This window comes from Maniola jurtina, chromosome 2 (assembly GCF_905333055.1).
Source record: "Maniola jurtina chromosome 2, ilManJurt1.1, whole genome shotgun sequence".
Lineage (NCBI taxonomy): Eukaryota > Metazoa > Arthropoda > Insecta > Lepidoptera > Nymphalidae > Maniola > Maniola jurtina.
This window is the reverse complement of record NC_060030.1, coordinates 12311172-12339054: the sequence shown is the minus strand read 5'-3', so window position 1 is coordinate 12339054 and position 27883 is coordinate 12311172. Positions and strand designations below refer to the sequence as shown.

General features: G+C 37.4%; 1 protein-coding gene across 3 annotated transcripts; it reads left to right on the top strand.

Annotated features, from left to right (window-relative positions):
• The first annotated feature begins 85 nt into the window (after nt 1-85).
• Nucleotides 86-27867, top strand: LOC123878114. 3 transcript variants are annotated; one of them, XM_045925191.1, is made up of 58 exons: nt 86-341; nt 1137-1302; nt 1672-1846; nt 2794-2897; nt 2975-3121; nt 3912-4029; nt 4920-4995; nt 6949-7016; nt 8040-8058; nt 8165-8191; nt 8374-8485; nt 8654-8778; nt 9027-9077; nt 9166-9277; nt 9475-9599; nt 9726-9776; nt 9946-10057; nt 10918-11042; nt 11117-11167; nt 11262-11364; nt 11439-11563; nt 11738-11788; nt 11930-12050; nt 12229-12353; nt 12483-12533; nt 12608-12710; nt 12856-12983; nt 13060-13107; nt 13189-13297; nt 13381-13496; nt 13951-14001; nt 14083-14185; nt 14284-14408; nt 14492-14542; nt 15319-15379; nt 15651-16075; nt 16304-16318; nt 16390-16510; nt 17043-17185; nt 17466-17516; nt 17724-17835; nt 18248-18375; nt 18470-18520; nt 18623-18731; nt 19697-19830; nt 20324-20374; nt 20480-20591; nt 20725-20855; nt 20945-20995; nt 21075-21833; nt 21917-22066; nt 22142-22263; nt 22781-22894; nt 22974-23032; nt 23281-23390; nt 23604-23739; nt 26611-26701; nt 27164-27867. In XM_045925191.1, the coding sequence occupies exons 1-58, from the start codon at nt 263-265 to the stop codon at nt 27425-27427; spliced, it is 6753 nt and encodes a 2250-aa protein (XP_045781147.1). In that variant the 5' UTR covers nt 86-262; the 3' UTR covers nt 27428-27867. The 3 variants fall into 3 exon arrangements, with proteins under 3 accessions (XP_045781147.1, XP_045781154.1, XP_045781159.1); XM_045925198.1 differs by lacking the exon at nt 22142-22263 and having other exon boundaries at nt 21917-21966; XM_045925203.1 differs by lacking the exons at nt 86-341; nt 1137-1302; nt 1672-1846; ... (2 more) ...; nt 3912-4029; nt 4920-4995 and adding an exon at nt 5923-5985.
• Nucleotides 27868-27883: the final 16 nt, after the last annotated feature.

Here is a 27883-nt window from a genome sequence, read left to right as displayed (position 1 = left end):
TGAGCTTGGGAGCTGTTGTCTTTTGAGCTTAAAAACTTCTTACCCGGGTTGTTATTCTCTAAAGCTTTTTACGTAACGGAAATATTCTGTCGAGATTCTGTCATAGACTCTCTTTTATTTTTAATGTCAATCTTTGAAATGCAAACTGGATGCACAATAAATTGAAACAAATTAAAAGGAAACAATAACCTGCAATGTTTGGTTTTTAATCAATTATAGGACTGTTTCGAAGTAATTTGTCTACGTCTAATAAACAAATAATATGGCTGATCCTGGCACCACTTCGGGAAACACCACGGATTATGCTCCGAGCGAGATGCCTGCTTTTGAACCGGGGGAAGGTAAAATAATAATCAACTTCAGAACCAGTGGAAGGTACCCTTAGGTAAGGTAACCTTAACTTATCAATACTCAGCTCCTAAACCAGAGCAAAATAAATAAAATCAATCAATAATCATCTTCTGATCCAGGGGAAGGTAAACTAATCAATAATCAGCTTCTGAACTAGGGAAGGTATTCAAATTAATAATCTTAAATAGTAGATAACTAGGTAAGCTATCTATCTATCTATCTAATAAATTGATTATTTATGAGGACTATTTACAGTTTCAAAAGGTATGAAAGACAAGCGCCATTCAGATTTCTACTAGTGCCATCTAGTTCAGCTATGAAATTAAGTTCATTTGTCAAATTAGGATGTGCTCATTTCTCGAATGGATATTGTGGTACAAGGCAAGTGCATCGTCGCCTGCCTATCGGTCTTTTATCTGATATATTTGGACAACAACCTTGTTCCTCCTTCACTATTCTACCACAGAACAGCAAAAAATCATGATCTCACGTGGTCGAAATAAAATCTACTCGAACGAAACGTTTTCGCTCAATGTTTCTGGTACGAACTGCTAAGATGTAGAATAACCTAAATACCTTCAAATCAATAGTGAATATTTTCCAGGCAAGCACACTTCAACCTAGATCTCATTATTGCTTTTTTAAGCATGATTGCAGATAAGAGGACATACTCGTACCTATATCTACTGCCAAAGCTTTCTTTTAGCTGGGTAAAAAAATATCTACCACTCAGATTAAATTAATTCAGCAAATGATAATAAGAATAATAATTGTTCATGACACAGCAACCCCAGCGCGCCCTGGCGGGTTTCCTCCGTACCCGCCGTACGCGACAGAGCCAGCCCCGCCATCCGTCGCTGACACCATCATAGCAGGCCGCGATCTACGAGTCCAATACAAATCCACGCCGAAGATGTCTGTGCGGAAACCGCCCAAACCAGCAAAACCTAGGTATATAAATTAGTATGGTACACTATAAATTAAAATTGGGGGCGAAAAAATGAGTCACTGGATCAAGTTGAAATTGTTATTCAGTTCGCGCGGTGCGAAACGAGCCGCTCAACTTCATTTATTCGATAGGACTGGCATATCTAAAGCCTAAGTACATAAAAGCCCCTCAAAATATCAGATTAAAAAGAAATTTTATCCATGCAGCTTCCGAGCCACTGCACTCCCAGGAGTGGATCCTCTTCAATACTACTTAGTTACCTTTCTATAAGTTGCAACTGAAATATTAGCGGGAGTCGCAAAACCGCAACTCTTGGAATTTGAATAGGGTGGGTGTTTGTCTTTGTGCGATCCTTATGGTTTTGTCTGCAGAGGTCCGAAGGCCATGGACGTGAAGATGAGTAAGCGCGCCATGCGAGCGCATGCGAGATGCTTGCGGCGCCACGGCGCGGTCCTGACAGACCGCTTGGAGCGCATGGCCAAGCCTCCGCGTCGGACTATTATTTATCTCTGGCGAGAGCGTGCTAATTTTTTGCCAGCGGAAACGGTTAGCATACCGAAAACCCTACTACCTATTACCTACCACTACCACGCAAGAATCTGTATTATAGTTGTCACTGACACGGTTGCTTTTCTACCAAAGATGTGCGATGATTGCGATAAACTACGATACTGTGTGTCCGTTTCCACCAAATTAAGTAGTGTAGCCGAGCGGGTAAGATTTACCCTACTATGAAGATGCGCTTTGCGCGAGGAAGATGCAAGACAGGAGCTAAAGTAGGTAGATAGGTAGGTACACAGTCTGGCTGTGCTCCATGTACTTTCCATAGCTACACCACTCGCATATGCCTACCTCACATCCTTGGCTAGCTCGTGTTCTTAGCTCGCATCCCTAGCTTCAACTAGCTTCATCTAGGTGTGAAAAAAAGCTTCGATGAACCCTTTGCGGCCTTTGCCACTAAACCTAAGCTATACTATGCTATTAAAATCAATCGATCTTATTGGTGGGTTTGACACACGTGGCACAACTCTCTATATATCGCAGCCATAGGCTGTCTTTCCGACAGAGATGTTCGAAGATGTGTAGAGAAGAATGTGTGGTGTGCGTTCACTTCATTGTTACAGCTCGATTCATTCTTTGAATTTTTTTTCCACTTGATTTTCGAAAAAGAAAACGGCCCTATCGCGTAATATTTATTTATTGGTAAAAAGGTAACCTCCTAAGTTATGTATTTGGATACCTGAAAATCTGTACCATTCCACTCTAATATTATAAAGGCGAAAGTTTATGGGTATGTGTGTGTGTGTGTGTGTTTGTTATTCTTTCACGCAAAAACTACTTGACGGATTTGGTTGAAATTTGGTATGGAGATAGATTATATCCTGGATTAGCACATAGGCTACTTTTTATCCCGGAAAATCAAAGAGTTCCCACGGGATTTCGAAAAGCCTAAATCCACGCGGGCGAAGTCACGAAATAATTTCATTTTGTAGATTGCTCGATTGCGTGCTATGTTGGACGCTGACGAACCTTTCAAACCTGATCAAGCATACGAATACTTTGTTAATCTCCGGAAGACAAAGAAAAAGGTTGCTGCGTAAGTTACCTATTTTGTTACTAGGATTTGTAAGTAAGGTATCCGCTCACTCAGAACTTATAACCAAAGCTTTTCAGTATACGTGGAGTGAACCATATAAAGAAGGATATGTTGGAGTTGTATGGCGACAAAAGATTCACCTGGGCGCGAAATGCCACAGTTGCTTTTGCTCGAGGCATCCAACAGCGGCTTTCGAGACCTGGAGCCTACGCTTTGTCCGACGGGTAGATTATTATTAACTATGTACCTAACTACTATTTTTAAGAGACGTACTTACGAAACTGCGGCAGAGCCGATTTAGGGTGAAAAAGTTTTGAGAATCCTAGATTGTCTCCTAAATATCTCGTGTGTAAGTCATTCCAGGTCGTCCTATATCAGCCGCGCACGCACTGAGCGGCGGAACCATGTGTACTAGGGGCCACCCTAGATTGCTCCAATGTAGCTGCCTCCTACATTGGCCCTGCCGCAGTGTCGTGAATATGCTTTAAACCTAACTTACACTCCGAATATATTATTATTGTTCTCCTGAACGAATTTTGGTCATGGCGGCCAATTAGAATTGAGACTAGGCGCTATACTGGAGATCAAGTGGCTGAATCAAAGATGCACTCTCTATTCCCTCACTCTCATCTTATATGACAACCAGAGACACCTTTGGCGCAGGGTCGAAGGCTTTAAGGGCTGCGATGAGAGTGTAACAGTGCCAACGACGCTTTGGTGAAGCAACGTTTTAATAACAATTTAATTCGTCTTTAACGGTTGTTATGGTTTGCGAAAGCTGTTTTTTGTTATACCTACCTTAGTAGGTATTTGCTCAAAACAAGGGGTCTCTTATACGATAGGTACTAAATCAATTCATGCCATTAATATTATGAGTATTGAATGACTGTTGCAGTAATAAAGAATTATAATATTATATTTGTTATGCAAGCAGTATTGCGCTATCCGGTAGTTAGCAGTGACTGCAACGAAATTGCAAAACCTATCGTCCATTTTGTTTACACATTTGCACAGGATGCTGCGTTTGTCAAATATTATCCTGGAAGATATTTGTGGGTATGCGCACATGAGACCGCCCTCGAGATGCTGCACGCATCCTAAAGCGAAGTTTATGATGGAGATGTCAGACAAAGTAAGTATTTTACTAAACACTAAAAAGGTGTAGGTGACTATTGTTATGGTAGCGGTATACCCTGAGGAGGCTATACTAATTCCAGTCACGAAAGTTTTGCTGTACCGCGATTGACGAGACAAGATAGTAAGATCAGAGCCTCGATAGCTCAACGGTTAAGGAGCGGACTGAATTCCGAAAGGTCGGCGGTTCAAACCCCACCCATTGCACTATTGTCGTACCCATTCCTGGCACAAGCTTTAGGAGATTATTAGTTACTAGCTGATGCCCGCAGCTTCGCCCGCGTGGATTGGTCAGATCCCCTGCAGCATCAGGATTGAGGAGTTGGACTCTTTTTTATGAAACAATGTCGCAAAGTTCCTCTATCGATTAAAAAAGAAATAACGCAAATCGGTTCAGAAATCTCGGAGATTTCGGTGTACATAGGTAGAAAAACACAACTCCCTTTTTGAAAGTCCGTTAAAAAAGTAGCCTATGTTACTCCCTGGTCAATTCTCTACTTGTCTGTGAAAATCCCGTCAAAATCGGTTCAGCCGTTCCCAAGATTAGCCTTTTCAAACAGACAGACAGACAGACAAAAATTTTAAAAACGTGTGATTCAGTTATAGTATCGTTCAAATAACCATATGACCTTAATATGTGGTAGTTATTTCGAAATTACAGACAAACACTCCAATTTTATTTATTAGTATAGATGATGAGCATGGCTAATATTCTTTAAAAAATATAGTGGTGATCACAATAGTAAGAAGTATGTAGTATGTAGTGCTAAGGAATTCTTGATAATTTTTTTTATGCTCACCACAATCTCACCTGATGAAAATTGAAATGTGATGATCAAGCCGAAGATAAAACTTTATAGCCCTGAAATTGTGGTGTGTTTATTTTAGGTAGCTGTTTGGATTGATGAAATCCTTGCAGAGAGTGACGATCGGATGCTGATGATGGACTTCGATGAGGACGACGGTAAGCTAAATCACAATAAATTGTGTGGATTGTTTTTGAGATTTTTTTATTAAAGGGGAACAATTGGCAGCAATTTCATCGGGATAAATCTTCATTTCTGAAAAGCATTGAACTATAAGGTAAGAAACGTTTGAAATTGTGTCAATTGTTCCAAACTTTATTTAGTTTTTGTTAGTCTCTTTGGCATCAGCTGAGATAAATAATGATAATATTTATTAAATTCAAATGAATTCGATGGAACAATTGCTGACAAATTCAAACCCCTGGACGAAAGACCGAGCTGCACTGATCGCGATGTGATTTAATCACACAAAATTGCCATCATCTAACTCGCTCATTGACTGAATTTGAGTATACTCTTAGTGTCTTGCTAAAATAAAATTGTTCAATAGTACAATGCCCGGCAGGAAATATTGTACATCGTACTTTAGAAAGAGATAACGATTTCGTAGAGCGTTGTCTCTGTTGTTTAGACCGACGAAACGTCACATGTTTATGAGTGACACAACACTTTACGAAGCCGAAATCTTCTCTTTCTAAAGTTTTGATGTACCTACAATATTTCCTGCCGGGCACTGCAGAGTGTAGAAGATCTAACAGCTTGGTGTTAGAGCCATTACATTGACTTAATCGCAAGGGCCCAAACTTAAAATCGCAATGCGTAAAACCGCCTTGCGATTTCGCGTAAATTCATGATGCCATTGTACCGGTTGTGAGTTTGGGCCTTAATAGGGGAAATTTCAACAGTCGCGCACGGTTGTTCAAGATTGAAGGTAGTACGTTTTTCTTGGTAACATGTTCCAAGCAGAAGTGGAACAAGGCATTGCTGACGAGAACAAGTCCGAAGTAGACGCTAGTGCGTCAACGGGAACTATGTCGTCAGCCGCCGGTACGCCCACGGACACCCCGGCCGCTACTCCTGGCTCTACCCCCGCCGAAACACCCGCTAATACGCCCAAGCCATCAAGTACCACCTTACAAAAAGATTAAGTGAGTTCAGCCACTTGGTATTTGAACTTGGGTAGAAAACATAATTACCATTACTACAATAGCTACTTTACTGCCAGCTTGATGGACACTTTTGGTCCAGGGGCAACCAGGGGTGGGCTTTTTGACGATGATAAATATTAATGTTAATTTATAATTATTAAGTTGTTACTTTACTTATTTATAAATTGTATTTAATAGCATCATATACCTAGTACCCAACATATTACACACCGAGCTTTAGAAAAAGACAATCGGCAGCTTTGGCTTCATAATGCGTCGTATCCCTCATTGAGATTGAGAAGTCAGCGACAAAACATCATATAGGTAAAACCTGATAGAGATTGACGACAAAGCCGAAACTGCTAATTAGGTATGTCTTTCTAAAGTTTAGTGTGTTATTTACTGCAGGGAAATTATTTGAGTACGTTCTGATCCCACGAGGGTTGATAATAATACCAAGCCAGGTGCCTTTACCCCCGACGAATGCCCCGACGATCCAAAGTATTTGAGTTTTCCAAAACATAATTTTCAAAATAAATAATTATGTATTTAGGCAACGTCCATCTTGACGGCTTGACATTTGTCTATTGACATAATATTATGAAACTAACGGTTATCTAACCTTCTTTTCTACAAGAAAACTAGAAAAGAGCTGATAACTCTTAAACGGCTGAACCAATTTTTTTAGATTATAGCTAAGAACACTCTCGATCAAGCCACCTTTCCAACAAAAAAAACTAAATTAAAATCGGTTCATTCGTTTAGGCGCTACGATGCCACAGACAGATACACAGATACACAGATACACAGACACACAGATACACAGATACACAGATACACAGACACACAGATACACAGATACACACGTCAAACTTATAACACCCCTCTTTTTGGGTCGGGGGTTAAAAATACTCTTGTAATAAATTGTGAGTGTAGTGATGCGAAGAAATATTATTGTTGCAGATATTATGGGAGCCGATGAGAGAGGTGACGCCGGATTTGCTGATGAATTCCTTAACATGATGGGCGATGTAAGTTTAAATAATAATTTGTAGGCTTTATGTTTGTTAGCTCTTAAAATTTTCTAATACCATTATTAAAACTAAATAGGATGAAATATGCTACGAGAAATCCTCGCCGAACAAAGCTTTTGAAATAGTTCTAGCAGAAATTAAAACAAAACCAGAACCGACTGCGCCAACTTGAAATATTCGGACCAAATGTTTGAAATTGACACAGAATTTAACAATATGTATAACGAATGTAGATTTAGAGATAAAGAAGCTAAAAAAATAGTAAAATTTTAAATTGTTGATGGAATTGTAATTTATTAAGCCCATCTCTATTTTAAAATGCAAATGAACACGTCCAAGGTAAACGTTATGGTTATTCCTTATTAGAAAAATTGCTCAGAAAATTTTGCCTTTATTAGAAAACTTTATTAGATTAACTTACCATAACCTTAGTTACCAACTTAAATGAAAAACAACAAACGTAAAAAAATAAAATAAATATGCCATAATTCCATTATCATTTACTACCAATAGCTTTAAAATTATTTAGTTTTTCCTATTTTACATTAAGTGTGCATTATATAGTTTTTAGACGCTTTATTTTCTGGGCTGAAATTAAAATCATTCTTCATTTTCCAAAACAATTTCAAGACTTCTTTTATCGTGTTCATTTGTATTGAAGTGGACAGTGAAGGATGGTTTTAACGTTTTAGAATGCATATTCATTTTAAATATTTCCTTCATTATTCGCTTCTGTCTATTATCAATTATCACACATGTGGAACATACACATCGGTACAACGAAAACCAACGTTAGGATTCTGCGTTGCATGTTCAACATATTATTAGGTATATTTTTCAATGATATATTATGTGCGTTGGTCGAAAATTCCTTCGTATTATAGGTTCCCACATGAGCCTATTTACTTGTTGAATCGATGTGTGTGATATTGATTTCATTATCCTTTTAAGTATTAAATGTACCAGCTCACGTATTAAGATTTAATTATCATGGAAATTACAAAGATGTTAATGTTTCAGGGTGGTCTTCTCAAAGGACGTGCGTAGTTGTTTTCATTATGCTTTTAGTGTAGAAAAAATTGCTAATTCATGTGTCAATTTTTTTCAATGATCAATTTATTAACTTCATTTTACGTTCTTTGCAGCTAAATCAGCGTACTTAAAGTTTACTGGTATGTTTCTAAATTAGTTTCAGTAATAATTATTTTAAACACATAAGGTAGATCTACTTTATAAAGTTTATTTGTTTTATGTATTTTACTTGCCGATTTTTTAGTATGCATGTATATTTTATCCTCGTTTTCACCAGTTTGTTCAAATTTTGTTGATTTTTAACTTTAGAATTCATTGGCAGGTGAAATGTTAGAAGCGTTTATGATTTTGACCGAGTCTATGAATAAAAAGGGTGATGAACAGTTACTTTCTCATGGGAAATTCAATCAAACATACACTGAGGCGGCTAATGAGTAAGTTTCTAATAATTTTGATATTGCCAATAACGATAATTATATAGTATAAATGACAGCACACTATAATAATTCTAATACATTAGGTTATAACTTTGATAAGTTTTTTAAATTATGTGAATTGAAACTTGAGGAAGCAGTCTATTATTAGATAAATCGTCTTTCTAGATTAAAACAAGCGCCAGATTTTGAGGCGACTGAATATAACGCAACATTAGCAAACCAGATCAAAAACGATTTGGACGCCACAGCTAAACCCGATACACCAAATCATATTGCTCGTTCTATGGAAGGTAATGTTTTACCAGTTCATGTAGTAAGTTAAACGGCCTAGTGTCACATTGGTGAAGCAATAATAACAGAACACCTTTAAATTCATATTTCATTGAGGTTCATGATTTAACGAATGGAATCAAACTCTTATATTATAACAACATAAAGAAATGAACCGCATGATTACGTCTGTGCGTCTTAAGTAGTCTGAGGATATCTAGAAGAATATTAATGTCGTATGTGTAAGATTTAACTCTTTTTGTTTTAGATGTGATTGAAATCTGCTCAAATTATCTAGCACAGAATGCTGAATTTAATAGTAAGTACATTCCCACGGTGACTTCAGAAAGCAAAACAAAGCAGATCTTTTATATAAAATACATCATCTTCCTACCTGATCATTGCAGAAGATAAAGGACCGGCATTCAAATTGTTAGTAAAGGCTATGCATACCAAAGGCAACCAACAGCTGTTTACCAAAGGAAAAGTAAACAAAACTTACACTAGCGCAGGAAATCAGTAAGATATTTGATTTGAAAGTGATTATAATGTGAAAAATTCGAAATATATAAGATCACGTAGGCCAAACTATGGCTCTACGGGGCTCGGAAAGCAGGTTCTACACTTATAAGAGCAGCAAAAAAATTGACTATACCTATCGAAGCAGATAAACCCAAAACTAAATTTAATGTCTTGATGTCACTTATAATTTATAGATTAGAAAAAGCTAGAGGTCTGGACAGCGATCATGACGACCCCAATTTGTCTCAAGAAATCTATTCTAAACTAATGAATTTGGTTCAAACGCAAACTCCCGCTGAATTAAAATCGGAAATGGCAGGTAAGATTCCTTTTCTTTATCTTATTCAATTAATATTCATTAATCATTATTCCTACAAGTCATTATTTTCACTTGGGTAATAGGTACTTAAAGTTTATGAAATTATTATTTTAATTTATTTTACAGATACCGTCGATTTAAGTTCAAAGTATTTATCGCAAGCTGCTATTGACCAGAGTAAGTATTTTTGGCATTGGTATTTGGTACTAACGCCTTTGGCACATCGACACATTTGCACGCGGTATTTCTTACACCATGAACATTAATCGTGTGGCTATCGCGTGCAAATGCGTGTGCTGAAGGCATCCTTCTGAGACAAAACTTATAAGTTTGTTGTTATTTATAGTCGAACGTGGTCCGGCATTTGATCTTCTGATAAAGGAATTGGAAAAACGTGGGGCGGATCCATTCACACCACAGTATCCTCCAGTTGCTTCAAAATTTGCTACTGCCTATGTGTAAGCTAAAGAAAAAAGAGTAAAGTAATTCATAAGTTCAATAAACGCTAGAGCTAGATTTAGAAGCTGATTATGATGAAAATGGATAAAAAACTAAAAATAAAAATGCGGATTCCAATAAATAATTAATACTAAATAGAAAAAGAACAAATGTTAATATATGTTTACTTGAACCACCTACCACTAATATCTATAGCTGTGTTCTTTGCACCATTTTGGTTGCCTGGAAGAGATCGCTAGGAAGCGATAAGGCTGCCAAATTGTACCTACCTGCCTATATTCTGTTGTGCTTTGTAACTGTTTTTTCTGTACATACTAATTTTGTAGTGTACATACAATAAAAGAATATTCATTCAACAAAAATGAATGAGCAAGAAACAGTTAAAAATTATTTTGCTATAATCCGCCAACAGAAAAAATCTGTATGGTCAAACATGCAGTTACAAGCTAAGCACCGCTTACCTCCCCAACCAAGCAATAAAGCCAAGTTCCCAAGCAAGCACTGCCACCACCACTCACATGCACCACCACACAAGACTTGACAATACAGCATTGTAAAGTCGAAATCTCCTGAGGATGCTCCGGTGTCGGGGCGAAACGTGCGTCGAGAGTAGTGGAAAAGTCTTGTGTGCTACTTGGCTATATTGCTTGGTTGGGAAGGTAAGCGGTGCTTAGCTTGTAACTGCATGTTTGACCATACAGATTTTTTCTGTTGGCGGATTATAGCAAAATAGTTTTTAACTGTTTCTTGCTAAACATGAACTTCCGCAAAGTAACGCCTGATTCTATCCAATATTTAAAAATGAATGAATTTTACTCTCTAAAAACTCTCTACAAATTAAAAAATTGTTTTATCGCAGATTAAAGTCAGCGCCCGGTTTTAGTGGGGTCACGCCAGACCCTGAAACGTCTCGTACTTTTGTCAATGCATTGCATCTAGCTGTCGACCTTGCTACACCTAAATCACTTGCAAACGATATGAATGGTATGTTTATAATGCTGAATCAATTAAAAAGAACCGCATTTGAAATTTTCCTAATGGTGTTTATTGTTTTTCAGAGGTTATTAATAGATGCGCAAATTACTTATCTGCATTTGTGAGGGACAGAGGTAATCATTTCCTTTCCTTGCTTCAATAAGGTCAAAAGTTAATATGTAGGTAAGTGGTTAATATGCAATAACTATTAAAATTCTTTTTTTAAAGATAAATCATTACGAGCTCTACTGAAGATGATGAAGAGCAAACCGAATAATGAATTATGTAAAAGAGACAATTTTAAAATGAATTACGGAACCGGCGCAGCTGAGTAAGCAACTTATACACAATCTCTTCCCTACTTATTTAGTAATTGTATAGAAATATACGTGGTGAGTTTTTTAGGATTGAAGCTGCTCCTCTTCTTGTGCCTTTTGCGCCAATTAAAGATATCGCAGATGAAGCAAAAAGTAATTTAAATAGAGATATGCAAAATCAGACGCCACCTACGTTGGGACTGTCTATGAAAGGTTTTGATCTTTGGGTCTTGATGTAACTTATACTAATAGATATATATATATATATATATAATATTCATTCTGATGATGATAGTGCTTTTTCTTACTTGGCTTTGATACTTAAAAATAAAATGTAGTTGTATTTAGAAAAAAATTAAGTACTACTTAGAATATTTTACATTTCAGCTTTAATCCAAGATGTATCAAGATATCTATCTCAACCATTTGCTTTAAGAAGTGAGTTCTTATTAACACGTCTAATTATTTTCATTTGTGTTATTATATTTTTATTTTTATTTAAGTAAGTTTACATTAGGTTTATTTTTGCCATTTTAATAAAAAAATTACAAAAATGTAACAGTGCTAATAATTATACAGGTGGCATTGGTGGTAAGCGATATCCACTGAATTTCTTAGCAGCAGTTTTAACTTCATTGGGACGTAGACCACTTTTTAAGTACAAAGCATATGGTCAAACTTATGCAGATGCCGGTGAAGTGTAAGTGATTTGTTTACAGCTATTTTAAATTTTTCATAATGCTTCGCTGGTCCGTTGGACACATCGATGTAGAATCCATAATATTATATGAACAATCCTTTGTTGACACGGTTTGAATCTTTCTAAATGAACCATTATTTTAGAATCCTATGAATTAATATACTTAAGCATTTATTAGATTAAAATATTCTGGCCCGCTGGAATCGAATCCCAAGGCTGAGAATCTACAGCGTGATATTATATCAGAAATGCATCGCGGAGTGCGCACCAGATTATCACCGACCTTAACCGGCGATTTGAAAGGTGATTTTAATTTTTCAATTTACTAATCCAATAAAAGTAACTTTGAATAAATACACAAAAATTTAAAAAAATATTTTAACTGTAAGGAAAAGAATTTTCTAAAAAAATATATTATGAATTGCATTTCAGTAACGATGGATGATGCTTCTAAACACTTAGCTAAAATTGGCTATGAAAAAGGTAAATTACAAAGTACAACTTGGGTAAATGTAAAGAAAGCAGATAAGTGCTGACAATTAAAAACATATTTTTAGGTGAAGCTTTGCAGCATTTAGTAAACATAATGAAGGAAGAAGGCGATGCACCTCTTGGTCAGATACAAGGGTATCAGCAAAGTTATATGGATGGGGCTAGACGGTAAATTATTTTATATGTCATCAGACTTTGAAAAAAAATCTCCTTAATAATAGAGTTTGAATAGGACCTTCACCTTCATGTTTTCCAAAGGGTGATCTTTGCGAACTTACACACGATTGCTAAATATCTCTTAAAATCAATATAGGCTTGAAAACGCAGATAGTTTAACTGCTGAAAAGGTAGACAAGGGGACTTACGAATCTATAAGAGAAAAGCTTATCAGTCTAACTGAAAAGAAACCAGGACCAGCCGAGCACGCTAAGCAAGTTCCAGGTAAAGGAGTTCCTAATCTGACGTAATAATATTGCGGATAGCACAAATATTTAACTAAAAATGTATTATTTTACAGGCGTTGTAGACGAATCTGCCAAATTTCTGGCAGCCCCGTTCCCAGAGAGTAAGAATTACTAACATTAGAAATTTTTATATTTACCTACAGTCATATACTACAAGTATTCAAGTAATCCTTCTTCTTCAGGTAATACAGAAAAACGTAGGGTATTAGCGGATTTGATGGCACGGAAAGGGGATGAAATTTTAGGTCAAGATGGTATTTACAAAATAACATACACTGAAGCTGGAGAAGAGTTAGTATTCTGTTAAATTATATAATTCAAAATAAAATTAATGAGATTAATGCCTAGTTGAAGCTTATTAAAAAAATCTACAGAATAATGCAAGCACCTGTTGGGGTTATACCATCACAAGACCCAAAGGCAAAACAGCAAATGGCGGAAAAACTTAATAGTGTAATACCTGAAAAGAAGCTACAGGACTTACTTAAAGGTACCTACGACGTAGTTAAGGCCATCAATAAGTGAATCATTTGAATTTAAAGTTAAAAAACGATCGATTGCAAGTCGGGCTCGGACCCACAAACGTAGGGTTCCGTACCATCATGCAAAAAATAATAATTTTGATTTTTTGTGATGTACACAAATTCAGTTTCTGATTTTTCCCTTTACTTGTGCTATTTAAGACCTACCTACCTGTGCCTTCTATGACTCTGGGTCAACGTGAAGTAACCTATAGGTTTTTGATACGGACAGATAGATAGATAGACAGACAGACAACAAAATGATCTATATTGGGTTCCTTTTTTCCTTTGGAGGTACGGAACCCTAAAAATGACAAAATTCACATTCATTCATAATAACGAGAATTCATGTGAATTCCTTATAAATTTTATACCGACAGTCGACACCGAGTGATGCAACTATTTTAATTTCTTGTGTTGTAGACTCAGTAAATGAAGGAGCGGCTTATTTAACTGACATAATAAAAGGAAGAGGTGAGTGATTCTATGTATACTGTAAAGCGATAATTTTATTAAAATAGGTACTTATGAATAATAAACTATTGAAAATTCTAGGAGCGGCCATGCAGGTTTTACACGATGGAATGGCCGCGGAAAAGGATAAGGATTTTTTGACTGTTGGAAAGTTCTCAAAAACTTACGCACAAGCAGCACAAATGTAAATACCTAGTTTAATTTTTTTAATGATGATTATATGATTTAAATATAAAATTGAACAGTGAATTAGGTAGCATTGTATATTTATTCTTTTATTAGGTTAGAAAAAGCCCCACATTTTGGGGGGCAGCATCCTTCACCTGTATTATTAGACAAAGTTGAAGAAAATTTAAATAATATACGAACATCTGGAGCTTCCGAAATGGCTAAGCGACATTTAGCAGGTACCATCATTATTATTTTTATAAAAGGCACTTAAAATCGGCTTACGAAAAATTGTGTACCTAGTAAGTTACCTAATTTACAGATACCTCCAGATTGGCAGCGGCATACATTGCTGGAGTGGCAACAAAAGAAGGCAAGTGCGTAAATATATAACTGACTAGCTGATGCCCGCAGCTTCGCCCGCGTGGATTTGGGGTCTGAAATCCTGTGGGAACTTTCCCGTGGGATTAAAAAAAATTACGCAAATCGGTTCAGAAATCTCGGAGATTTCGGTGTACATAGGTAGAAAAACACAACTCCCTTTTTGAAAGTCGGTTAAAAATGTAGCCTATGTTACTCCCTGGCCAATCCTCTACTTGTCTGTGAAAATCCCGTCAAAATCGGTTCAGCCGTTCCCAAGATTAGCTTTTTCAAACAGACAGACAGACAGACAGACAGACAGACAAAAATTTTAAAAACGTGTGATTCAGTTATGGTATCGTTCAAATAACCATATGAGCTTAATATGAGGTAGTTATTTCGAAATTACAGACAGACACTCCAATTTTATTTATTAGTAGTATAGATTGATGATAACTTCAGACGGAATAGATGGTCCATCTGGAGTGAATCATTGCTAGTGGAAGACGATGAATGTTGACGCTTCATTTATGGTGCTTGATCGATGCAATTTGCAACAGAAAACAATAAATAATTTAATAATAATGGGCCGCCTAATTTGGGGAATAGTACAGTTCTTTCAAATTATTGATCGTAAGGACCTTTATTCCAAACTTGGTAGCTCCTCAGTCAACCTCAAAAAATTCATATGAAATTAGTTTTTTATTTATGTAACTGAAGCTTTGAAATTAGTTCTTATTTCAAGTAGATAAATATTTTAGAATTTAATAAATTGTTATTTTCATTTAGGTGGTTTAGATGCAAGTGCTTTTGGAGGTCCAGGTGGGAAGGAAACCAAAGCGGATGCACGGTAATCAATGATGTTGAGAAAGTTTAATATTGTTTATATTAATAATCTGGGTATCCACTATCCGCTTCGTTAACTTTCCGCGCTCCTCAATACGGACCCGGTCATTTCGCAGTGTCAACGAACATCAAAAATATTCCTTCTGTTTTAGAGTTTCGGCATATATCCATTATCCACCCATTCAGGAATTCAGGAGCGCAGATCGCTTCCAGTTCGCGGATATTGTGGATACCCACTAAAATAAAAAGTTGAATGCCATGGATATTATTTACAGAACTGCACCAGGGGCAGGACTTGGATTTGCTGAAGGCAGTGAAGTAGGTGCCAGTGGAGCTGCTGGGACTAGTACCAGCGACTCGCGCGTTGCTGCATCTGCACGAGATACTGAACGACATCGGGCCGCGGCACAGGTCGCTGCCAGTACACCTGGGTCTGCAACTGCCGGTGGCCTTGGTCCTGCAGCTACTGGTGCTTTTGGGTCTGCAGCTGCTGGTGCCCCTGGGTCTGCAACTGCTGGTGCCCTTGGCCCTGCAGCTGCTGGTGCTCTTGGGTCGGCAGCTGCTAGTGCCTCAGGGTTTGGAGTTGCCGCTGGTCCTGGCTCTACAACTACCGGTGGTAGAAGAAGAACACCAGAAGAAGAAGAAGCAGAGATGAGAAGGCAAGCTCGAGAAGAAGAAGAAAGACGACTTCGACGTGCCGGTAACTAAAACATTTCCAACTTCGTAATCCAAAATTGGGCAAGTGCTGGCAAATCTGTAAACTCTGTTCCCAAACTGCGCCAAAATCCTTTCATGTTTGTTTGAAAATCCACATAAGTCGAAATGCCTGCCCAGCGCCGGCCACGTACATTTACGAGTATGTAGGTAGATACGTACGGCATGTGGCTGTGTACACGTTCAAACTTTTACAGTCGATTTTTTTTTTCAGGTGGTCAAGGACAAGGTATGAATAATTCGAAGATTTTGATTTTGATTAGAATATTATGCAAATAGTAACCGTCCACATATTACTAGATTTTGATCCTGAGCGTGAACAAGCGTTGCAGATTCTGCACAGACAATTGCGTGCGCGTGGCGGCGAAATATTTTATAAGCAACCGCAAACGGAATTGACTCACGCGCAGGCTTCTGAATGGTAACGTAATAAACGACATTTTATATGCTCTCTTTCTTAAATTCTGATGCTTACCTATTGGTGCATACCTACTGGGCACACCATAAGCGCAAAGCAAACTCTACATTTTTATTCTTTTTCATTTTCATTAAATATTATATTAATGAATGATTTTCCGATGCAAATGCTAAACGTTCGGTTCGAACGATTTTATTTTCGACTAGCCGATGCCCGCGACTTCGCCCGCGTGGATTTAGGTTTTTCGAAATCCCGTGGGAACTCTTTGATTTTCCGGGGTTAAAAGTAGCCTATGTGCTAATCCAGGATATTATCTATCTCCATTTCAAATTTCAGCCAAATCCGTCCAGTAGTTTTTGCGTGAAGGAGTAACAAACATACACACACACACACACACACACACACACATACAAACTTTCGCCTTTATAATATTAGTGTGAAGTAAACTGCAGCCTCGATAAAGCACCATATACTAATGAAGCGTCTAAATTTTAAATCTGTCATTGCTGTATACGCCTACATTAATATATCGCAGGCTTTCAATGAGACCACCCATGAAAGTGGACAAGAGTGTTAAAGAATCTGGAGATACAGAGCGCCTTCATAAGAAGTTCGAAAGAAAACTTAGCGCGCTTGTTAGCAAAGTAACTCCTCCTGAAATGATTGATACAATGCAAGGTAAAGTAATAATTAAATATTCCTTTTTGATTCCGCGTTCAATTTATAAAATTTTAACAGAAGTGATTGATTCATATCGTACCCAAATCTACAGAATAAGTTTGTTTGGAATTTTATCCATCGTAACTAGTAGGTCTAATAAAAGCACAATATATCATAAATACTGTAAAATTGTAACGGACAGGCTACGGCAGCAGGAAAATTAAAATCTAAATCTTTAAACCTAAATTGATATACTCGTATCTCTTAATTTATAAACTAACCCTTTTTTAATTTGCAGATGTTATAATAGAGTCTGCAAGGATTCTTTCGGAATATTTTGTATCCAAAAGTAAGTCTTGATCTTGCATTTGGAGTGATTTTAACTATTCAGTTGTATACGCTAACCTAAAAAGTAGTGCTGTCCTTTTCCGAAGGGAACATTTTGAACGGATGACATAGTAATCAGACTTATACTTTTAGTTTAGAGATTGTGTAGGTACAAATTACAATTGAATAAGCCACACCTTTGTACTTAATTAAAACATTTTGTATGTAGATTACAAGGAGCTTGTTCGGACCGCTCTGATTTCCGAAATGCAGAAGCGAGGCAACGAGATCCTCATAGAAGTGGATGGGGCTGCGGAGACATATTTCTTTGCAGCTCAAAGGTATTCAAAAACTAAAATCCAACTACTTATTTCACTTAAAAACCTAAAAACCGCCATATTACGTATTTTCGGAATGAGTTCTTTTATTGATTGATACCAAACTCGATAACTTTATCGCACTTCATTTTTTCCTCGCGTAATTTTGTTCGTCATATCCGCGAAATTGATGGACGACGCCAATTAGTAGTTTAGCAATTTTGAGGGACCCACGTTGGCTCAGATGACTAGAACAAAAATTATTTTCCACAAGCGTCAAAGTTTGCGGTAAGAACTAACTGTATGCTTGAGATGTGTGCTTGAAAATACAATTTCACACAACTCGATTCCACTGTTCAAGCCAATTAGAGGCAACCCGCAACTGAATTTGACGACTGCCAGGTCTGCTTATTATCATAATCGTTTGTTGAAACAGACTAAAAAAGACGAATTCACTGGAAGTAGCAGAACCGTGTTCACAAGTAGCTTACAGCCTAATAAAGAAGTTAGAAGACATGATACGGTGTCGGTCTATGGCTCGGAAACTGACTGCAGCTATGAAAGTTAAGTATAACTGAACTGATAAAATAAACTGTACCTTCATTTCATAGTTTTTGATGTGCTATCCTAACATATTAATTTTTCTTTTCCACTACAGATCACATCAAAGATGCAGCAGATTATTTATCGGCTTACGTTACGAAACCAGGTAGATATGATGGCAGGCGCTAATAAAATAGTTTCAGTAGTAGTATGTTACATTACGGTTTTTTTATATCACCAAAATATGTACATATCCATTCTATTCCAGATGAGCAAATTGAAGCGTATGTTACATTACTCAATGAAATGGAAGCAGCAGGTGACAATCTCTTAATAGAAGGTGACATTCCAAAATCCTTTAAGGATTCTGCAGCATAGTAAGTTTAGAATCTGTTGTAAATCATATTTAGTTTAGCATTAGGTTAATCCACGGTTGTTGGTGGACAGACGTCCAGTGTATGAAAGACTGGATTGGCTGATGATCCAAACTGATATTATGGTTAAAATATCATTTCACTTTAGTCTTAAGATTTGTGCTCAGGAGCATATCGCTCTTGTCCCTTCTTCACCGCAAGACACCGGGTAAACCACGTTGTACGAGCGTTGAGATAATTCTGGATATTTAGTAAAGAATAGAAAGGATAAACGTCCTGTAACATTTCCATAATTTAGCTAATTAACGTAACGCAGTTGTCACATTTTTTTTAACCCCCGACCCAAAAAGAGGGGTGTTATTAACCCCCGACCCAAAAAGAGGGGTGTTATAAGTTTGACGTGTGTATCTGTGTATCTGTCTGTGGCATCGTAGCGCCTAAACGAATGAACCGATTTTAATTTACTTTTTTTTGTTTGAAAGGTGGCTTAATCAAGAGTGTTCTTAGCTATAATCCAAAAAAATTGGTTCAGCCGTTTAAAAGTTATCAGCTCTTTTCTAGTTTTCTTGTAGAAAAGAAGGTTAGATAACCGTTAGGTCATAATATTATGTCAATTGACAAATCAAGCTGTCAAGCTGTCAAGATCGACGTTGCCTAGATACATGATTATTTATTTGAAAATGATGTTTTGGAAAACTCAGATACTTTGGACTAGTTACTGTAACCTTGACTTGTCGGGGGTGTTATAAATTTTTAATTTACACTTGTTATACATGTACTAATAAACTTACAAGCAGGACACTAGTACAGGAATGTAGATCTAGCGGCAACCCAGCAACATCATATCAATCAGTCATTAAGTTCCAGCATGATCAAGAGTTGAACTGATCCCGAACTGAGCATGAAATATTATTTGTTTCGTAATAATCCGTTAGCATATTTCTATAAATTGCTCATTTTCATTTTAGTCTTCGACACCTGACTTCATTTCAAGATGAGATAGGACATTCTGATTCTGCTTTGCAATCAGCAATTGAGAACAAGTTAAAAACTCTTATGTCCACAGTTGCTCCCAGGGGATATAGCAAATCTGTTATGAATGGTAGGTACCTACATAAATACCTATCGAAATCGATCGTTCTTTATTCTTGTAACTAGTTAAACAGCTATAACACACACACAGCTTACAACACACACAGCTTATAACAGGAAAAATAATTCCTTAGGAAATATTACAAAAAAATATTTCTTTGTTGGAAATAAGGCATTATTGGTTTCATCTTTGGTAACAAAAGCCTATTAAAAATATTTTGCTTCATCTTTCATTTCATTTTGCTAATGATTGCTGTTTATCACACTAATATTATAAAGGCGAAAGTTTGTATGTGTGTGTGTGTGTGTGTGTGTGTGTGTGTGTGTATGTTTGTTACTCCTTCACGCAAAAACTACTGGACGGATTTGGCTGAAATTTGGAATGTAGATAGATAATATCCTGGATTAGCACATAGGCTACTTTTTCCACGCGGGCGAAGTCGCGGGCATCGGCTAGTAATTCATCATTTCGATTAAAATAATTCCTTAAATATTTGTTTCAGGTGTCATAAGTCAATCGACTAGGCTACTTGTATCTTATATTGTACTACAAGGTAAATTGTTGATTTTTTTATCTATTATTTTCTCATTTTCGATTTACGTAATAATGCAAATATATATATCGGAGAATGGAGATTAATATAAAGAAACTTTTGTAGGTATAAAAACTGAGGCCCTTAAAGTTCTGATAGAAAACATGGATAGACATGATCATAACGTTTTGTTACGTCATGGCACGCTTCGGAAAACATATTTAGATGGTGCTGACATGTAAGTTAAATTCGACATATATGTACTCGTAAAAAAAAAAGATTCCGACGAATTGAGAACCTCTTCCTTTTTTGAAGTCGGTTAAATTAATGAAAAATGTTTGATATTTTCAAATATTTTTCTTAACTTTCAGGTTACGCACAAAGAACGCTGATCAGTTAGGCGTGTTAAGTGCTGATCCTGTAGTGGCAAGAAAAATACAAATTAAACTTCGGAATATAATGTATTCTTGTACGCCTGATAAATACTTGACGCTTATGGATGGTAACAATCTTAGAGTTAAAATTTCCATTGTTATGTTTGAATATAAAACATCTCAATACTTTTCCATTGCTTTCGATTTTACTTTACAGATGTTATCGAGGAGGCTACATTGTACCTCGCTGTGCATTTCCTACAACCAAGTAATATTTTTTTTATAAGACGTTTTAATTTTTACGTAGAAATTCGATGTTGATACTTATTTAATTTTTTTGTTTTTAGGAGTGATTCAAGTTTGCAAGTGCATGAAAAATGTATTCGTGCAATGTGAGCTCTGGTGTGACGAAATCTTGCGCCATGTCGCTCGGCCGTGTTGCACGTGCTCGCGACACGTATCTGCGCAAGCTCTGGCCGATCTCGCGGGGCCAAGCCAACGAATAGTCGTTAGTCCTAGTTGTTCTCGAGCCTATGCTACAGGTATCGAGATAGCTCTAAAACCCTGCCCATCTAGACCGGGGAAATTTTCAAGCCAAGCGAAGCAGCCATGCCCAGCAAAAACCCCGACCGAGGGATGTAAAGGAAATACAACACCTTCGTACCTTTTATATTCTAGCGCGTACCATCATCGCTATCCTTATGCTACCAGTTCAGAGAGACTACAATCCTCTGCAGATTCCGAAAAAGTATTATCACCACTTTCTCCCAGCGCTTTGTGCTCGTCACCACTGAATTCAGATTCTGTGAAGCAAGCTGTTGCTTCTTCCGAAAAACAAACTTTTGATAAACGTGAGCCGTCACCAATACCAGAAGAACAAAAACAAGAAACCGACACATCGACGCCTACATCATTTTACACTCCTCCCAGTACAAATTCTGACTCACTTCATACTGCTAAGGCGTTTTGGCAAGCACAAACTACAATGATTGCTCAATTGAAAACTCAAATTATGAGACCAGCGGAACAGCCAACGTCTAGCAGACCCATGGACTCTGCAGCATTGCCTAGAAGAATGTCTGCAGTTAAGCGTGGATATATTGCTCGTAATTATATAGCTCCTTTACTTCTGTTTACATTTCAAATTATGTATTGCACTACAAAAATGTAAATGGTTTTATGATGGCAGGAGCACCAATCGTGACAACCGATCAAATGGCGGACTGGCATGCAATGATGGTAAGTTTGATGTGGAATGTTCAAGCATGGCGTGCTTGGATACAGGAAAATATAAATCGAGCCGTAACCTATAAGTGCCAGAGTGGAAATAAATCACCAGGTAAAGGCGAAATACACGTAGATAAATTACTAAAGTTAAACACTTCAACTAACCAGTGTAAAAATGTAATTTTAGAACGAGAATCTTGGACGACTTTCCAAAGAAGAGTGGCTACTGAAGCTCTTCAATGGAGGCAATACAATAACTTCAGTCGTCAATTGTCACTTCGCTTAGCTTTGAGATATAGAGATAAGAAAGTAAATACTATTCCAAACATTTTTATTCCATAGGTCGGAATTAGATTGAATCACTATCAGCAGATTATCGTTTCATTTTCGACGTTGCTTTGATGAAACACCATTAATAATGCTTTTCAATGTTTTGACCCATGTTCCATTCAAATATTTAGATTAAAATCCTTCATTTGGAGAAACAAATTCCTTACGACCTTAGTTTTTTTTTGATATTATAGTATACCTATTACAATTTGAGAAACATATTCCGCCCCTGGACTAAGTTGCTATCCTGCTTTGATATCAACTGTTCTAAATAGGCCTTTTTAAGAATTTGCTTCTTTAAGTCCTAAAAGGCATAGGAGTGAAGAAAATCAAGGTATCTGAATAAAGATGAGAGTTGTGTTTGAGGACTAAAAGGTTTCGGGACTTAGGATACGTTTGCCGTGGACAGGTAGATGAAGTGACAAAAAGTAGCTCGAGGAAGCCGTGGTCGTCCATCAATAACATTATTTGCTCAATTTTCTTTTATGTCCATCAGATTGTTTCTCCGACTCGGGCTACAGTTAAAACGGAAATTTACTTAGAGTGCCAAAAAGAAATGTTGGAGATCATTGATATGTTCAATCGCTGGACACGATGGTTGACTGTAATCGTAAGTGTTGTTAAAAATGTACGTACTCATTTAGAAATAATATTAAAATCTTTAAGTTATTTTTTTTTCATCTGTCCAGATCAAGGAGACTGATTCTATAACACAAGGAACTGATTCTCAAATGCCAACATATGAATTGTAAGCAAATTACTTGTATTTTTTGTATTATAAATTTGAAAAAAATGTTTTTCCGACAACAAAGAAACCACAAAAATGAACTAGAAATTGCATATTTATAGCTTTAAAACCAGCTTTCTCTTTTTATTACAATCTTTACAAAATTTTCCTGTAAAAAGGAACAAAAATATCAGGATTATCAAATGAATGCTCGATACCTAAAATCAAACGACATAAAATTAACAAGCTCCTTTTTGTATAAAACATAGGCGATGGAAGTATTTTAAAAAGAAAGTGGAAGAGTATTTAGACGATTGGAACAAATATGACACTCACTTGAAGTTATGCTGGGAAGAGAAGTACAAATCACTCATATCAGGTAAATTAGAGATGATTGTTTACTAAATATTTTTGCATATTTTTGCGGTGTCCTTATCTTTGTGGTCCTCCTGAAGATTAATGCAGAAATGTTTTATCTTATCTGGCTTCTGATCTTCTTTTCTTAGACCTAGGTCTAAGGTTCGAGTGACAGAAATTCAAGCATTTTTACGGGCAAATATATTACAAAGCTTTTAATTTTCGTAAATTGTAGATTGGATACCAGCGGCGTCGTGGGGCCAGCCCGGGCCGGTGTGGGTGGTGAGCGCCTGCGGCGCAGTGCCTGGCGGTGCCGTGGCTGCCGGCACATACGAGGGCGAAGTCACTTGGGTTGCCAGAACAACGCACAGGTAAACCATCCATACCACGTGTGTTATATGGGGTTGATTGAGACAGGAGAATCGGGCGCAGGCGAGCTGCGCATGTCAGTCGCTTGCCCACTTGAGTAAGGCCTCCGGGTAATAGACGCGGGGAGCCTGTTACTCGCGGGAGAGTAGGTCCTTGAGTTGGGAGGCAAGCTTTTGATTCCGGTGAGCCTTAAACTGTGTTGGGGACCTCTTTTAGTACCAGAGCTGGGCCGGCCTTGGCGGGCGTGGTTATCTGAGTTGAATACGTTTGTGTCCCTGTGTCCAGCAACAACGAAAGAGACGAAAGAGAGGGGTTTTAGTCGGTAAGGGTCAGACAACCACTGCACCTGCCCGAGCGGAATGGTATCCATGAGGATATTAATATAAGGGATAAGCAAGATGTAGGTACAGGCGGATGCTGCATAGGTACCTATATCATGGAGAGATCGTATGCGCAATATCAAAGTGTTGCAGAGTTAATGGGAAATTCCACTAATTGACCCAAAAGTTGCATAGGGAAAAGCCCTGAGACCTGGGCTCCAACTTATCATGGAAGAAAAGATAAAAGCCAAACGAAAGCTCACGAAGAAGAATATCTGTTCAACATGAGCTCGAGGTTATAGTTTAGGACAATAGATTGGTCTAAACTAGCGGCACGCTATGATGGCCGGTTTGACGTTTGTCCGCTCATGAAGTTCCGTATTAATTGATAACGACTTTGAAGGAAATAATTGTATTACTTTATTGACGATAGTGATGTGCAGAGATTCATAAATTTTATCGAATGTAGTTTTAGGTTTAGGACTCAAAATTTATTTATTAAATTGATTTCTTAAATGTATACAAGTGTAGAAAAATCAGTTTGCACCATTTAAGGGGTGAATGTACTTGTGAATATGAACAATTTTCACTATGTGGACAAACCTCTGAAATCGCAAAAAAATATCAATAAATTTTTAAAAATGGAATCTAATACGATCGTCACATAGGATCGCTGGCTAGCACAACTACTACCTCCGGCAAACTCGCGTCAATGCTCAATGCAAAACAAAGCAGTTTCGAATTGACGTTGCTTCGAAAAGTATAAACTGTCAGTGCAATGCGATTGTGATATATGTAGTTTTGACCTGGCTTTGGATTTCAAATATTGATACTGCATTACTGTTGACCCTTGCTCGTTAATTTGGACTCTGTTCAAGCCCTTTGTTGTGGATTTCGTCGATATGACCGAACGTACGCAGAGAACTGTTCTAAATAGTCAGACACGTGAGTTCGTAATACGCCTTCGTAACTATTTCGATCGTGAAGCTCAAAATGGAGGGCCAATTTTACCTATAACGTCAGTGGTTGAACGCGTAGCTGATGCGCTTAATATTGGACAACGAACTGTTAGACGGATAACTAAAAAAAAATATGGCGAGACTGGCACAGAAGAAAATAAACTTCACACACCAAAAAAGAGAAAACGAGCAAAACCAGTCGTAGGCATCGATAGCTTTGATGCCGATGCTATCCGAAGACATGTTTACGGCTACTATTTACAGAAGGAGTATCCAACAAGAAAAAAGTTGGTGCATTCACTGAAGGAAGCTGGATTATTCTTCGGTGGGGAAAGTTCTTTAACGAAGATTTTGAAGACCATTGGATTTCGATACAAAAAATGTAACAAACGCAAAATATTGATGGAAAGATTTGATATAGCGATGGCAAGGTATACTTTTTACGGCAAGTGAAAGAAATCAAAAATTGGCAAAATGTTGTGTTCTTGGATGAAACATGGCTTAATGCTAACCATACTGTAGGCCGTTCTTGGAACGATGACACAGCAGCATCTACTTCCAAAGTTCCTGTAGGAAAAGGATCGCGACTTATAATTTGTCACGCCGGAACCATCAACGGGTTTGTCGAAGGTTCTCTCATGGCTTTTGCGTCAAAAACCACTGGAGACTATCATGAAGACATGAATGGAGAAAAGTTTACTGAATGGTTTACCTCAATGTTGTGTAGCCTCCCTGAACCATCTATTATAATTATGGACAACGCCCCATACCACTCGATGCAAATTGACAAGCCACCTGCCCAATCCCAAAAGAAAGCTGATATCGTCGCATGGCTTCGTAAAAATGGCGTAGATGCAAACATGAATATGTTAAAAGCGGAATTAGTACGTCTTTTAAAAGAAAACAAACCAACCAAGATCCGATACGTCATTGACGAAATAGCATTAGAACATGGGCACAGAGTTATACGGTTACCGCCTTACCATTGTGAGTATAATGCGATTGAGTTGGTGTGGGCTCAAATTAAGGGATATGCTGCAAGACACAATACAGAACCCCCATTTACCACAAAAAAAATGCTAAAATTATTAGAAGAAGCTTGTGAACATGTGACTAAAGGAGACTGGGAAAAGGTTGTGAATAGAACTGTTAAATTAATAAGGGAAGATTATGAAAGAGATGTGAAAATAGATAATATTATAGAAAACGAACATATAATTATTAATGTATGTGATGATAGCAGTGACGACAGTGAAAATAGTAGTATGGACGAATCTGATTAATTATGGCCTTTTGTGGCACCTTTTTTGGTATCTTTTGTATTCATATGTTTCTTGTGTGCATATAAAGTATGTATATTCATTTTCGTTCAAATATTCAGTTCGTTCAAATAAATTAAATAAACATATACATTTTTGTTTTATTAAACCTATTTAATCAGGTACAAAAACAAAACTTAATTGTTTTTTGTTCGAGAATAAATTGACATTCCACATCACTATTGTAATGTGTCAAACCGGCCATCATAGCGTGCCGCTAGTGTAGTAACTACTTTCTATCTCTGTAGTCTCACTTATCAAGACTTGTTATGCAGGTGCAACGTTCTACCTGCAGCCCTACTTCCCTCGAAGCATTGCTGCATAGTGTACAGCGATGGCGCAGTGCACCACTACACAAAATATCAGGTAAACGATCGCTACTTGAATTTAAATGTTTAATATTATAATCCTATTGATATGCTAACAGGCACGGTTTAATAGCTCCTGCTAATTTTACCCACACCTTCATATAACTGTTAAGTACACCGACAGCAGAAGGATTCAAGTCTATTATTGATGTATTTCTGCATAGGCAGTAATATCTCTCCACTTGTATCTGTTGCATTCCACTATGTTATTTAGAATATAATTGTAATTGTAATTTAGTTTACGATGGGGCTGGCGTGTCCGTGTCGGACAAAAGTCCCAAAAAAAATAAAGATTAAAAAAAACCCTCATATAAAATAACGGTAAGGGACATAATTATTCGTACGAGTGGCAAGACGAAACGTGAGCTTCCTGTTCACGAATGAAAAGTTTAAAGGTATTTGTGTCTGTCAGCATTTGTATAGGGTGATGTTACTAATAAACGTTATTTTGCGTTATTAGGTGATGTGCAACGCAGAAGTGTCATGGGTGGCGTGCCGCGCATCTACGCTGGCCGGCGCGGACTCTGTGGGCGGTGTGGGCAAGATGGGAGCGCGAGCTGTCCGGATCGCCCACGGCGTGCACGTTGGTCGTGTGCACTACCGCGGCTCGCATCTCGTGGGCGCCGTCCACGCGCCCACGTACCGCTGCCACGTCGTCATATTCGGCCGACCGTTCGCCTTCAATTGCTACGAATTACTCGTCCTTTCGCAGGACGAGAGATAATCCGATTTTGGCTTGTGCAAAATTATCGTGCAATGGAATTTGAAATTTTTTGCGTTCAACGCTTATGTTGATTGAGATTGGGTTGAAATTCATGTTGCTAATTGTGATTTGAAGATTTATTCACTGAAACAACTTGAAAAATATTACGATCCGCGAATACGTATAACGCAGACACGTTATGTAAATTGTTTTATATTGATCAATGACTGCAAGTGCGTAATGGAAGTAGGTACCTATCCAGGTAAATTAAAACTGATGTTGTTGACTGAAGGATTCTTGAATCTAGTACCTATTTGATTGGCTGAATTCCATTTCAATGTGATGTCCTCGTACATCTACTGTAATAATTATATTCAAAATATAGGTTCGATTATAATTTGATTTTTGAACGTTTTATCTTGTTTTGAGGTTTTTTTGGAAAGGAAATAAATTGTTTATTTGTATTTGTATTTTTAT